This window comes from Triticum aestivum, chromosome 3D (assembly GCF_018294505.1).
Source record: "Triticum aestivum cultivar Chinese Spring chromosome 3D, IWGSC CS RefSeq v2.1, whole genome shotgun sequence".
NCBI lineage: Eukaryota > Viridiplantae > Streptophyta > Magnoliopsida > Poales > Poaceae > Triticum > Triticum aestivum.
Window position 1 is genome coordinate 609,427,315 of NC_057802.1, and position 14,164 is coordinate 609,441,478.

General features: G+C 42.3%; 1 protein-coding gene and 1 long non-coding RNA gene across 6 annotated transcripts; one reads left to right on the top strand and one right to left on the bottom strand.

Moving 5' to 3' along the window:
• Nucleotides 1-1,110: 1,110 nt before the first annotated feature.
• On the bottom strand, nt 1,111-13,818 carry LOC123080941 (disease resistance protein PIK6-NP). 5 transcript variants are annotated; one of them, XM_044503895.1, is made up of 7 exons: nt 13,183-13,818; nt 13,006-13,088; nt 12,427-12,511; nt 10,959-12,145; nt 10,780-10,883; nt 2,382-3,261; nt 1,111-2,234 (listed from the first exon to the last, which is right to left on the bottom strand). In XM_044503895.1, the coding sequence occupies exons 6-7, from the start codon at nt 3,073-3,075 to the stop codon at nt 1,330-1,332; spliced, it is 1,599 nt and encodes a 532-aa protein (XP_044359830.1). In that variant the 5' UTR covers nt 3,076-3,261; nt 10,780-10,883; nt 10,959-12,145; nt 12,427-12,511; nt 13,006-13,088; nt 13,183-13,818; the 3' UTR covers nt 1,111-1,329. The 5 variants fall into 5 exon arrangements, with proteins under 5 accessions (XP_044359830.1, XP_044359825.1, XP_044359828.1 ...); XM_044503890.1 differs by having other exon boundaries at nt 1,111-3,261; XM_044503893.1 differs by lacking the exon at nt 12,427-12,511 and having other exon boundaries at nt 1,111-3,261.
• On the top strand, nt 7,977-10,780 carry LOC123080943 (uncharacterized). The gene is made up of 5 exons (XR_006438598.1): nt 7,977-8,196; nt 8,322-8,375; nt 8,885-8,969; nt 9,251-10,432; nt 10,508-10,780. It is a non-coding gene; the product is annotated as an uncharacterized lncRNA (long non-coding RNA).
• Nucleotides 13,819-14,164: the final 346 nt, after the last annotated feature.

Consider the following 14,164-nt stretch of genomic DNA (forward strand, 5'->3'; position numbering starts at 1 on the left):
TACTTCTGCAAGTTGCTGACGCGTGGATGCTTGCCTGGGCGACCCGCAGCGGCCACGTGGAGCACTTTCTGTCCCGGTTCGTAAGAAAATCGGGACTAAAGGTTTTGGGCTTTAGTCCCGACCCTTTAGTCCCGGTTCCAGAACCGGGGCTAATGGGCCTCTGGAACCGGGACAAATGACCCGTTTTCTACTAGTGTTACCTGCCTAGGTGGTCTGACTGCTGCTACCGCAGAGCTATTCTGGTGATAAACAGGCCCGGAGAATATGAGAAAGTAGGTGTGAATAAGAAAGAAGGTACCCACGAGATAAGAGAAAAAGGCTACACTAATAACGGCCGGCAATTTAGCCAGAAGACAACATTCTGAAAATTCAAATTGTTTAGATTGAGTTTGGTACATCTTCAACACACAGTATCCAGTCAACTAGTGTACAAAACGACCGAGTACAGGATGTTATCAAGGCGTTGTAACAAAAGTGCACATGGACGGAAAAAAAAGGCTCAGACCTTCAGATGATGACAAGCAACAGTGTACACTGGGCGAAGACAATCATGGCTAATATATCTCTGCGGTAGGCATTTCTCTAGAAGAGAAGACTAGGCCATCTCTTCACAAATAGGATGTCGCAGAAAACTTGTAGGTACAGTAGTAATGTAGCATCAAAGTTTACACTGGGAAAGCAAAGCATGCAGTCAAGGGACGGACAGTCAGTAATACATACGTGAAAGTAATAGACCGACGAATGGCAGCTTTCTTGGATCCAGCTGCCACCGCTGATGTCAAAAAGACTATATGATCAGCCGCTGCCGCGGAGGTTGTTTGGGTGCATTGACGATTGAGCAGTTTCAGGTTAGTCAGTGGTTTCAGAGATAGACTGACGTACGTACCTGTTTCATCGGCAGAGCCAGAGCAGAGCAGAGCCCTTGGGCTGCGTTGGATAGATGTGGCGCTTTTACTGGCCGTGCCAACCTGAAAGCATATACATATAGTGGACACACACATAATTCATCTCCTCTCCAGTATTTATTATAGCGATAAGCGATGGGAGTACATCTTTCTTTGGCTCAACTGCGCTCACACCAACAGAAATAGGGATCAAAGAGTCGTGACAGATTGGATGAACAAAATGACGAATGCCATCTGCTATCGTACCACCGTGCACGCGCGCGCGCGCGCACGCACACACAAAGGGAGTAGCAGCTTAATTACATCATCAACTCAATCCAAGGCAACACCACTTTCAACACAAAGGGAGGGACCTACTAATTATAATATACATACATGAATATTATTATATAAGATAGACGAAAAGGGAGCTGAATAAAGCTAGCTACTGCCAACTCTTCAAAACGGGCCCATTTATGTTCTCCGCCAGCTGGCCTCGCAAGTGCTCCACGACCTCAGTCTTCTCCCAGTGCTCCCTATACAGCATAAATTCTTTGAGGCTTGGGAGGCATGGTAACCCAGAGAACAACCCAACCCTGAAGTCATTGTTCCAACCACTATACTGCAGCAACTCAAGCTTAGGGGCTGCTCCTTCTTCAAATCCCACCGACTTGAGGTTCCTTACGCAATCCAGCTGCAGCACCTTCAGGCTTGGGAATGCCTCCTGACAGAAACTGAAACGGACCTCTTCACCAACGAACGAGTCATCCAATAGACGTAGGGTGGCCAGGTTTGATAGATTTCCAAGGACTTGTATGGCAGCATCGTGCTCCGATATGCTCGACCACTCTAGCTTCAGCTTCACGAGATTTTTGAGCCAGTGGATCCACTCCGGCAGTTTAACCAGGTTGCCTCTCAACTTGAGGCTCTGCAGGTTTTCTGGAGGTGAGGACAAGCCATCCAAGCAACCTGATAAACCTGCCTTTCCATATGATCGCAGTGACAATGACTCCAGGCTGCTGAGACAAGCAATTGCTGCACACAACTCCTGACCGTTTCTCTTGTTGATGCCTGTCACTCCTAACTTGCGCAACCGGGTGAGCTTTTTTATATCTTGTAGAACAGCCTTTCCCACTGAGACGTCGACAACACGGAGTGTGTGCAGGGCCTTCAGTTTCCAAATCCATCTTGGCACTTCAACACCACCTGGATTTCGTCCTCCTGCTGCATAATAAGGTAATATGCTGCAACAGAATGCAGTGCATACATCACGCCTGTTAAGTTGTGCTTCATCCTCAAGTTCAAGCTCCTCTGCCAAACAAGTAGGTGCACAACATGCCACACAACAACCTGCTGAGCATATAGGCAAACTCATTAGTGACTGAGCACCTGTATATTTAAATATACCGAAATTTCTCTCTCCTATGTTGCTAGCAAGAATGCGTTGCATCTTCACAAGCTTGGTGATGGTACTTGGTAGCTTCATTATGCTTGTACCTGAAATATCTAGTGTCTGGAGCTGTCTCAGGTTCCCCAATGAGTTTGGCAGGTGAAATACATCAGCATGTCCCCTGAGAGAAAGATATCTAAGATGTACAAGCTTCCCAATGTGTTGAAGGTGATGATCAACTAGATCCCACTTGCCTTCCAAATCCAGCACTCGTAGCAACCTCATCTTCTCAGAAATGTAAAACGGCCTCCAATTTCCAAACACTGTCAACGATCGTACATGGGACAAATCTATTATATTCTCAAACTCACACTGATCCCCCTTCCAGTTGCTGCTTACAGCAAGATGACGCACAGTGCCATGGTTGTTTAAGCTGCACCCTTCCTCCAATGTGAAAACAAGATTTTCCTCCATAGACTTTGAGATTGCAATTTCACGAATGAGATCATGGACATGGCAGGAGTCAATTCCTTTCCTGCTATGAATTGACTGTTGAGATGGCATAATCATGCTCCTACTTATAAGTTCCATGAAGTAACCGTCCAATACTTCCTCCATAGACTTGCCACGCACCTCACTTGAGTAACCCTCTGCAATCCACCGACGCACTAAGCGTCTCCGCAGAATCATGTAGTCTTCAGGAAAGATGGCAAGATACAAGAAACAAGCCTTGAGGTAATAGGGTAAACCATCATAGCTTTTCATAAGGACTGCTTTTATGATCTCAAGTTCTGGATTCATCTCCAACTCAGCACTAATATGCTCATTCAATTTTCTCCATTCAAAAGCAGTTTTTGGTTGGCTTGCCAAGAAACCACCTATGGTGACTAGTGCAAGGGGAAGTCCTCCGCACTTCTTCAATATCAGTTTTGCTTGTTCAACCAACTCTGGATACTGCTCATCCAAATTTACGGTCTCCTTAAATACCTGAAATTCATATCAACAATTCATTTAGTACTAGAAGAAAGAAATTACATGAGCACTATTGTGATTGTCTAACACGTACGAGAAGAAAGAAATCCATATCAATAAGTCATTTAGTACTAGAGTATGTAGTATAAAGATGTAAAAGTGAGACACTGGTACTTTTTGCTAGCTACTCCCTCCGTCCCATAATGTAAGAAGTTTTTTGACAGTACACTAGTATCAAAAAACGTCTTACATTATGGGACGGAGGGAGTAATAGGTTTCTCTGTTATCCATCTTTTTCACTCATGTCATCATTGTTCTTCCTAAGAGTGTTTTCCTCCCACCTTGCAACATATCCTAGTACAATGAACCATCGTCCCACTCATTCCTACCTGCAGTGCATGCCAAGAAAGCCAAGTGAAACAATGCCCTCTCCCCCATGCTCTACTTCTACGGTTGCACCTCGCCTCCTCTGAAAGCCAAGTGAAACAATGCCCTCCGTTGTTGCACCTCGCCTCTTCTGAAGGCGGCAAGGCGGTCGTCATCTGACTGTGGTGTGTTGTGCTTGGTGGCCCGTGAAGTCAGGAGGCATGGGCCTTTCCACGGTGCTAGGTGGCCATTGACTCGGAGTGCAACCAGCTCAGGCAGCTCAGCTAGTTCGGCAAGTTTAACAGTGTTTCGCTCACACGGCCCTCCTTGTGCCTCTATCACTGCTTCATGGATGCACCAAAGCTCATGAAGCTCCAACTCACACCAAGACAAGATCAGGGAGACCATGCAACTCAACCCACCAGTAGTTGCTCTGTATTTCTAGGTTCTATTGCTATTTTGTTGTTTGTTGCCTGCTGGGGTGATGCTTGTAGGTTGTTGTTTACACCATCTTGCATCATTCCAACCACGCGGTCCGGGACTGTGGTGCTCGACCAATTTAGGGGTTTACTTTGTGAGATCCTACTTTGCCATTGGGGCTTTCAACAATGTGAAGCCAAACAACATGCCTACTATCTTCAAAAAAGATTAAGTACTGAAAACTCCTTGAAACCAAACTCCTGAATGTAAAATTAATGTAGTACTGTATTCAAGGAAAAAAAATGTAACCACATAGGCCCAGGTGTGTTCTCTCTAGATTCGTCAACCACATTTGTAGGACACAAAACAAGCCTTAGCTTTCTTAGAGGTATGTTCGTAGCGAATGAATTTGAAGGAGCTTCAGATGAAACATTTTATTTCTACAAAATACGAGAAAAAGTATCCCAAATTCGTATGCCAAACCATGCCAATGTTTTGGAATTGCAAAAGATATATTTGAGCTTGTATGCCATTTCTGAGTTTCAAAGACTATTTTTTCCATCTAATCAGGTGTATTGTCCAGTTACTAGAATTCTCAGGTCCGATCAAATAGATTATCTCATTATATACTTATATGATATTCTGTCCGATCAACACTCTTGTAGGAAACTAGGAATATATGTTGTCCGATAGAAGACAATTGCGGTGTTACCATGCTACACGTAGAATATTGTTACATGCAAATAATCATATTGCAGGACCTCTCATTCTCTGTTGAGTAAAATGTTGTTCAGTTAAAGATTCTTTCGATTCATTATTGTTAACATGGCAGGAGATACGGAAATATGCTCAATTTCAGGAAAAAGAATAACCGAATGCTTCAGCTTATCAACTTGCACTTCCAAGATGTATGATTTCCTTTTATCTAAATATATAAATACAATATAGTTTTGTTATATACTATTTACAGATTTTCTAGAACTCCCATATCAACGCTGAAAAAATAAAAGTCACGAACCCTCGAATTCCAAATTGACTATATAAATATGTAAAAACTCGCTGACTTGATTTAATATGGACTGAGCGAAAGACAAAGCCGATGAGACTGTTCTTATGAGCAAATCGAATATTCTTCCATGATTACTGAAGCATGTATTTTATTGTGGTAGATCTGGGTGGATGAAAATATTGAGAGGATATATCCACAAGACAAATGTGGCCATGGAAGAATTTCAGTAATGAGGAAAAAAATGCCTATACACACCACTTTGTACCATGTAAAATAGAACGAATCTTTATTTGTGCCTCTACTGACCCACATGTTGTTCCATAACCAAACAAGGATATCCTACTTCACTTTTACAGCATCAAATTTCACAAATTATTTGGTTGGACCTAACTATAACTATATATATTATCATCCGTCCACCTTATTGTAATCGCAGTTTATGTGTTCCGATGCCTTTGTATTTGTAAGTATTTCTAGCTATTGTGTACGATTTCTAAGAAATGTCAAATCCAATTTTTAGTGGACAAAGGCCAAGCAATCTGATTCTACAATTCTGCTATATGTGCTCAAAAAGATACTTCTTGTGAAGGTAGCATTCACACACAAAAAAATATGACAACAAATATTCTATAACATTATTCGAAATAAGAGGGAGACAGATAAATAAATTGAGAATGACTAATTTATTTGTACCTTTTTGGTGAAGAGGGTACATGCATCAACAAGACCCAGATGGTGAAGAGGGTATATATTTCTTTCATCCTTGGAGCAGTGCTTCGCTATATTCTCTTCCCTTGTGGTGACTATTATGCAGCTTGCTGCCGTTTCTGGCAAATATTGTTTTATAGCATCCCACTCTCCTATGGACCACAGATCATCAAGAAATCGTCGGTATCCCAATACCTTGTTCAATCTCGTTACCAGCAAGTCACTTTACTCGTACCGTAATGCATGATCCCGTGGCTAACTCCTTAGTTACATTGAGCTCATTATGATGATGCATTACCGAGTGGGCCCAGAGATACCTCTCCGTCATACGGAGTGACAAATCCCAGTCTCGACCCGTGCCAACTCAACAGACACTTTCGGAGATACCCGTAGTGCACCTTTATAGTCACCCAGTTACGTTGTGACGTTTGTACACCCAAAGCACTCTTACGGCATCCGGGAGTTGCACGATCTCATGGTCTAAGGAAATGATACTTGACATTGGAAAAGCTCTAACAAACGAACTACACGATCTTTTGTGCTATGCTTAGGATTGGGTCTTGTCCATCACATCATTCTCCTAATGATGTGATCCCGTTACCAATGACATCCAATGTCCATGGTCAGGAAACCATGACTATCTGTTGATCAACGAGCTAGTCAACTAGAGGCTTACTAGGGACACGTTGTGGTCTATGTATTCACACATGTATTACGATTTCCGGATAACACAATTATAGCATGAACAATAGACAATTATGATGAACAAGGAAATATAATAATAACCATTTATTATTGCCTTTAGGGCATATTTCCAACAGGAGGGAGGAAGATACCTCAGGGGCGACGGCGGCAACAGAGAGAGCGAGCGAGAGAGTGTGAGAGGGAGTGGGGAAGAGAGGAAACAAGCAGACGGGGTGGATAGGGGAGAACGCCTTAGCAGTAGCGTGGGGTAGAAGGCCAATGTTACTGTTGTCCTTTTACCTGTAGCGCCGGTCCGTGCCCCGCGCTGCGGGTAAGTGGGCCCACTATCTGGCACCATGTGCATGTAGTGGCAGCGCGGACTACACCACCTGCGCTACAGCTATCAGATTAGTTGTATGGTATATGGCCAACACTGCCACAACGGCTCCACCCGGGGCACCTTGGGCACGCTTAGCAGCAGTGCTTGTTGGCTCAACCAGTGTTATTGCTATAGTTTACCTATATAGCGTTGGGCTACAAAGGTCACTACTGCAAGTTAACAGTAGCGTCAGGTACTTACCCTGCGCTACTTCTAACCATCTACGTATAGCCTTTTTCCTAGTAGTGTAAATGATTACCTATAAACGTTTTCCTAGTAGTGGCATGTTGTGAAGAGAGAAGTGTCATGTTGTACCATGTTGTTGTGAAGAAAGAATCACTAAGCTACAATAGAGAAACTTATCATGCGTTCTGTGCTTTGCCATGTTATGACATAGAAAATGGGAGTGTCTATTTTTCATTGAATTTTTGTCCACAAGAACCACTGACCCAACGAAATTGACAAAAAAGACGACATGTGAACAAAAGAGACAAAAAAGACCCCTCAACCGTGGCGGTAGGCGCGCCAGCTAACGCGTGGCACCTGCCGCCACCAGGGCAGGCAGCAGCCCCTGCCACCACGGCGCCTGGCGGCAGGCCGAGGCAGCCAGTCCCCAGGACGGAAGGGCGCTGCGGATGTGGGCCCTGCCGCCACCATGCTAGGCGGCAGGACTGTTCCTGTATGCGATCGAGCGAGAGATTCCCTCGCACTGATTGAAGAATTTGATTGATAGCAGCACTGGTTCCTATGGCATTGATTGGCACACATTAGCAATGGAATATTCATGGCACCGACTTCTTGCCATTTCTTTAGCTGCGCTTTGTGTCACTGATTCCCTGATTGCGTGATTCCCTCGCTACTAATTTGCAGACGGCGCTAATTGCTGCGGCCAACGAGACAGATTCCCACACGCGAGAATCCGATGCTTTTTTACTTTCTTTATGCCCCACTGCTGCCCGGGAATCACTCACTCAGCGTTGGCTTTTGCTTCAGCGAACGCGACCGCTGCCCGAGAATCACTCACTCGGCGCTGGCTTTTGCTTCAGCAGACGCGACGGCTGCCCGAAAATCACTCACTCGGCGCTGGCTTTTCCTTCAGAGGACACGATGGCACTGCAAGAATTCATTCACTCGTTGTGGGAATCCGAGGATGAGGTAGGTGAGTTTTAACCTGTTATGCCGACACTACAGGGATCCTCTTCCTTTTATTGCTATGCTATGCTTCTGCTCCATGCGCAAGCACACTCTCTCTGGCCTCCTCTTGTGCTCTCTAAGTCTCTAAGAACACAGAGAAAGAAAAACTCACTAGACACTTTCACTCGTGATTTAGGGCGATTTAGAGTTGGATTTTAAATATGTTGAAGTTGAAGAAAAGGTGGTCAAGGTAAGATCTATCCATTTTTGTTTGTTTCGTTCGTATGCATGATGCTTTTACTCTTTTAGATTAGTTCATAACTATGTGTTATATCTTGTGTGGGCATTATTTCATCACCTTTTGGAGTCATTTAGAGCTTCAGGAGTAGGATTTACCTAGCGAAGTGAACTACGAAGTTGAAGATCAAGGTAATTAGTTAGTCTTTTAGCTCGTCATTAGATATGCGATGTTATTGCTTAGAAGTTAGAAATAATTTCAAATGACATATGTTGCATTTGTACTATTTTTTTAGAAGAGTAGGTTGGAGATGTTGTATCAATGTTAGCTGCGTCCATTAGTATTAATCATAATTAGTACTTATGTTGAACATTTAGGTTGGGTTAGAGACGGAATTTGGACAACAAATATTTGACGGTATTGTAGATCAACATTAGGCTTTTAAAATGCATAAATTTAGTTTGACATGCGAGAAGATCTTTATATGGTAATTAAGAAAAAGTTTGTACTGTAATTGTTCATTGCATGTGGTATGTTTATTAATAAGTCTATAGTTATTTCATGTGGTATGTTTATTAATAAGTCTATAGTTATTTCATGTGGTATGTTTATTTCATAGGACTACTTTGTTATGTCGCAATTATCTAAATTTGCTATGTTAAGATTACATGCTAATGTACTTAATGATGTATGTAATTAGGTAAAATAATTCATCTTAGTAGCAAACAAGGAGGAGATGACGTGATTGAAGAATTTGTGTTTCGATCTTCGCCGTCCTTTTTGAGGTGATGACAACATACATGCGAGTGCTATTTTCATACTTTTGATCGCAGAAAGAAAACTTTATGTGTAATATTTAATTTTCATACTTTTCATACTCGTAATGCACCTTCAGATATTTAAATTAAATTGAATCTCTTTGTATTTTTGTAATCGTGATGTTAACTTCAGATAATTAATGTAAATTGCATCTCTTTGTATTTTTTAAGTTAATTTGTGTCTCGGATAATTTGCATTTGTATTTATGTCTTCATATGTTTAATTTTATTTGTATGTTTGTGTCCAGGTTATGGCTGAAGTGCCAGTGCTTTTGTAGGGGCCCCACGACGTCAGCCACCGTTATCACCTATTCTTGAACACAAATAATGATGATGACCCTCGGACTTTCAGACTTCGAACCGTAAAGAACACATGGTCAATACACGATTCTTTCATTCCACACCTTGAGGCTTATGGACTACATGGTTATGCTAGGCTCACATCATCCGAAGACCAATTACGTTCGGATCCATCCCTTTTGACATCCCTCATTGACCGGTGGAGACCTGAAACCCACACCTTTCACTTTCGTATTGGGGAGCTTGCACCTGCACTGAAAGATGTTTCTATAATCACTGCTCTACCAATTAGAGGTGAGCAGTTAGTCTCTCCGTCAGTGACTCCATCTTGGGCATTAAATATCTCAGCCCGTCTTAGGATGACAATTCCAGAATCACAATGTTCTGGTGGCCCTCAGGGCGTCCCACTCGCCTGGCTTCGTGCAAACTTTCATGGTTTATCTAACCAGCTGATTCTGAGACGAGGAAAAGGCATATGTTTGCATATTTGTTGTGGCTCCTCGGGACTATGTTTCCAAATTCACACGGGGACGTAGTTCTCCCTGGTCTCATCTACTTTGTAGAGAATATGGTAGATGAATCTTTACCTCAGCATCCAAAATACAGCTTCGGCTCTGCCATGCTATGTCATACATATAGAGGCTTGTGTGATGCCACACAAAAAACTTCATTCACAGAAAAAGCTCCGTTACTTTGTGTCGCCTACGAGTTTCTACAATTGTGGTACTGGGAATACCTCCCTGATGACCCCGTATACTAAATCCCATACACCCATACAACTGTAGCGAGGGCAATGTAACAATGGCCAGCAGGTTGACAAAGGCACGGAAAAAATGGTTTCCAAATATTGCAAAATGTTGTTACCCTATATACCACCAACATTTTGAGATGCTTGATGAGTCACTAGTCACATGAAACCTGTAGACTCAGGAGCAGTTACAGATGGTCTTCGAAATACGACCCATCACAGCAGGATGCGTGAGCGATAGTGCATTCTGGCTAACTCGCTGCAACTTATTGTTCATGTGGTGTGTTGAGACTTACAACCCAGAGCGTGTCATGAGATAGTTCGGTCTCTATCAGGATATTCCACCACCTTTTCCAAGACGTGTCGACGAGGAAACCCATAAGTAAGATGTGACCTCCCTAAATAGTTACTATCTTTTTTAATTTACTAAACTGACACTTTGTTACATAATTTGCAGGCTGAGCAATATGGGCAAGGGTGGTTACGATTGGAGGGCACACAACATTGAATCGGTACACAAGTGGGAAAATGAAGTGTTAGAAGATATAGTGCATCAACTTAGGTAAATTCTATTTAGAGTATTTTCTAATGATGACCATATGGTCCGTCAAGATGCTTTGCATTTTGTGATCTACAGAATTAAATAATTATATCAACCTTTGAGATGAAAACAAAGCATCTTCACGCATCGTATGGTCATCATTATAAAATTATGTAAATAAAATTTACCTAAGTTGATGCACTATATCTTCCAGCACTTCATTTCCCACTTGTGTTCCCATTCAATGTTGTGTGCCCTCCAATCGTAACCACCCTTGCCCATATTGCTCAGCCTGCAAATTATGTAACAAAGTGTCAATTTAGTATATTAAAGAAGACACTAACTATTTAGGGAGGTCACATCTTACTTATGGGTTTCCTCGTCGATACATCTTGGAAAAGGTGGTGGAATATTCTGATATAGACCAAACTGTCTCATGACACGCTCTGGGTTGTAAGGCTCAACACATCACAGGAACAATAAGTGGCAGCTAGTCAACCAGAATGCACTATCGCTCACGCATCCTGTTGTGATGGGTCGTATATCGAAGACCATCTATAACTGCTCTTGAGTCCACGGGTTTCATGTGACTAGTGACTCATCAAGCATCTCAAATTGCTGGTGGTATATAGGGTAACAACATTTCGCAATGCTTGAAGACCATTTTTTCCGTGCCTTTGTCCACCTGCTGGCCATATTGACATTGCCCTCGCTACAGTCGTATCGATGTATGGTGTTTAGTATACGAGGTCGTCCAACATGGAGGTATTCCCAGGACCACAACTATAGAAACTCGTAGGCCACACAAAAGTAACGGAGCTTTTTCTGCGAACGAAGTTTTCTGTGTGGCATCACACAAGCCTCTATATGTATGACATAGCATGGCAGAACCGAAGCTGTATTTTGGATGCTGAGGTAAAGATTCATCTACCATAATCTCTACAAAGTAGATGAGACCAGGGAGAACTACGTCCGAGTGTGAATTTGGAAACATAGTCCCGAGGAGCCACAACAAATACGTAAATAGATGTCCTTTTCTCATCTCAGAATCAGCTGGTTAGATACACAATGAAAGTTTGCACGAAGCCAGGCGAGTGGGACGCCCTGAGGGCCACCAAAACATTGTGATTCTGGCATTACCATCCCAAGACGGGCTGAGATATTTAATGCCCAAGATGGAGTCACTGACAGAGAGACTAACGGCTCACCTCTAATTGGTAGAGCAGTGACCATAGAAACATCTTTCAGTGTAGGTGCAAGCTCCCCAAGACGAAAGTGAAAGGTGTGGGTTTCAGGTCTCCACCGGTCAACGAGGGATGTCAAAAGGGATGGGTCCGAACGTAATTGGTTTTCGGATGATGTGAGACTAGCATAACCATGTAGGCCATAAGCCTCAAGGTGATGAATGAAAGAATCGTGTGTTGACCATGTGTTATTTACGGTTCGAAGTGTGAAAGTTCGAGGATCATTATCATTATTTGGGTTCAACAATAGGTGGCAACGGTGGCCGGCGTCATGGGGCCCCTGCGAAAGCACTAGCACTTCAGCCATAACCTGCACACAAACATACAAATAAAAATAAACATCCGAAGACACAAATACGAATGCAAATTATCTGAAGACACAAATTAACCTAAAAAAACAGAGAGATACAATTTACATTAATTATCTGAAGTTAACATCACGATTACAAAAATACAAAGAGATTCAATTTAAATTAAATATCTAAAGGTGCATCACGAGTATGAAAAGTATGAAAATCAAATATTACACACGGATTTTTCTTTCTGTTATCGAAAGTATGAAAATAACACTTGCATGTATGTGGTCATCACCTCAAAAGGGACAGCGAAGATTGAAACACAAATTCTTCAATCACGTCATCTCCTCCTTGTTTGCTACTAAGATGAATTATTTTACCTAATTACATACATCATTAAGTACTTTAGCAAGTAATCTTAACATAGAAAATTTAGATTATTGCGACATAAACCAAGTAGACCTACGGTTTCCTAACTATATACTTATTAATAAACATACCACATGAAATTACATACCACATGCAACGAACAATTACAGTATGTACAAACTATTTCTTAATTACCATATTAAGATCTTCTTGCATGTCAAACTAAATTTATGCATTTTAAAAGCCTAATGTTGATCTTCAATACCGTCAAATATTTGCTGTCCAAATTCCGGCTCTAACCAAACCTAAACGTTCAACAGAAGTACTAACATTGATACAACATTTTCAACCTACTCTTCTAAAAAATAGTATAAATGCAACATATGTAACTTGAAATTATTTCTAACTTCTAAGCACTAACATCACATAGCTAATGACGAGCTAAAAGACTAACTAATTAACACCGTGCATGCACAAAAAAATCATTTTATTGCAAAGCTCATACCTTGATCAACTTCGTAATTCACTTCGCTAGGCAAATCCTACTCCTGAAGCTTTAGATGACTCCAAAAGGTGATGAAATAATGCCTAACACAACAGGCAACACATAGTTATGAACTAATCTAAAAGAGTAAAAACATCATGCATGCGAACGAAACCAACAAAAATGGATAGATCTTACCTTGATCTATCTTTTGTTGAACTTCAGCATATTCAAATCCTACTCTAAATCGTGCTAAATCACGAGTGAAAGTGCCTAGTGAGTTTTTCTTTCTCTGTGTTCTTAGAGACTTAGAGAGCAGAAGAGGAGGCCGGAGAGGGTGTGCTTCCGCATGGAGCAAAAGCATAGGATAGCATTAAAAAGAAGAGGATCCCTGTAGTGTCGGCACAACAGGTTAAAATTCAGCTACCTCAGCCTCGGATTCACACAACGAGTGAGTGAATTCCTGCAGTGTGCCGTCGCGTCCTCTGAAGCAAAAGCCAGGGCTGAGTGCGTGATTCCCGGGCAGCCGTCCCGTCCGCTGAAGCAAAAGTCAGCACTGAGTGAGTGATTCCCGGGCAGCAACGGGGCATAAAGAAAGGAAACAACCTCGGATTCCCGGGCGTGGGAATCTGTCTCGTGGGCCGCAACAATTAGCGTCGTCTGCAAATTAGTAGAGAGGAAATCACACAATCAGGGAATCAGTGACGCAAAGCGACAGCGGCAGCTAAGGCTGGTTGTAATGGGAGTATCATAGCTAGTATCATGCATGCCAACTAGGCAACTTTGATAAGTGGCATAGAATTAAATGAAGTAAGAAAGAGTTGAGTATCATATCATGATACCGTATCATAATAAATGCTACACTAGTATGTGTGATGCATGACAATAAATAAAGTCATCTATGATACTAATATATGATACTATGCATTAAGAAGGTAGTATCATACACTAGCATCATATGCATGATACTAACTTATGATACTACCCATTACAAGCAGCCTAAAGAAATGGCAAGAAGTCAGTACCACGAATATTCCAGTGCTACTGCACGCCAATTAGTGCCGCTATCAATCAAATTCTTCAATCGGTGCCAGGGAATCTCTCGCTTGATCGCATGCAGGAACAGTCCTGCCGCCTAGCATGGTGGCGGCAAGGCCCACATCTGCAGCATCGTTCCGCC

Coding starts and splice junctions, on each gene's coding strand:
- LOC123080941 (XM_044503893.1), bottom strand. CDS start 3,075: ATGAATCCAGAACTTGAGATCATAAAAGCAGTCCTTATGAAAAGCTAT.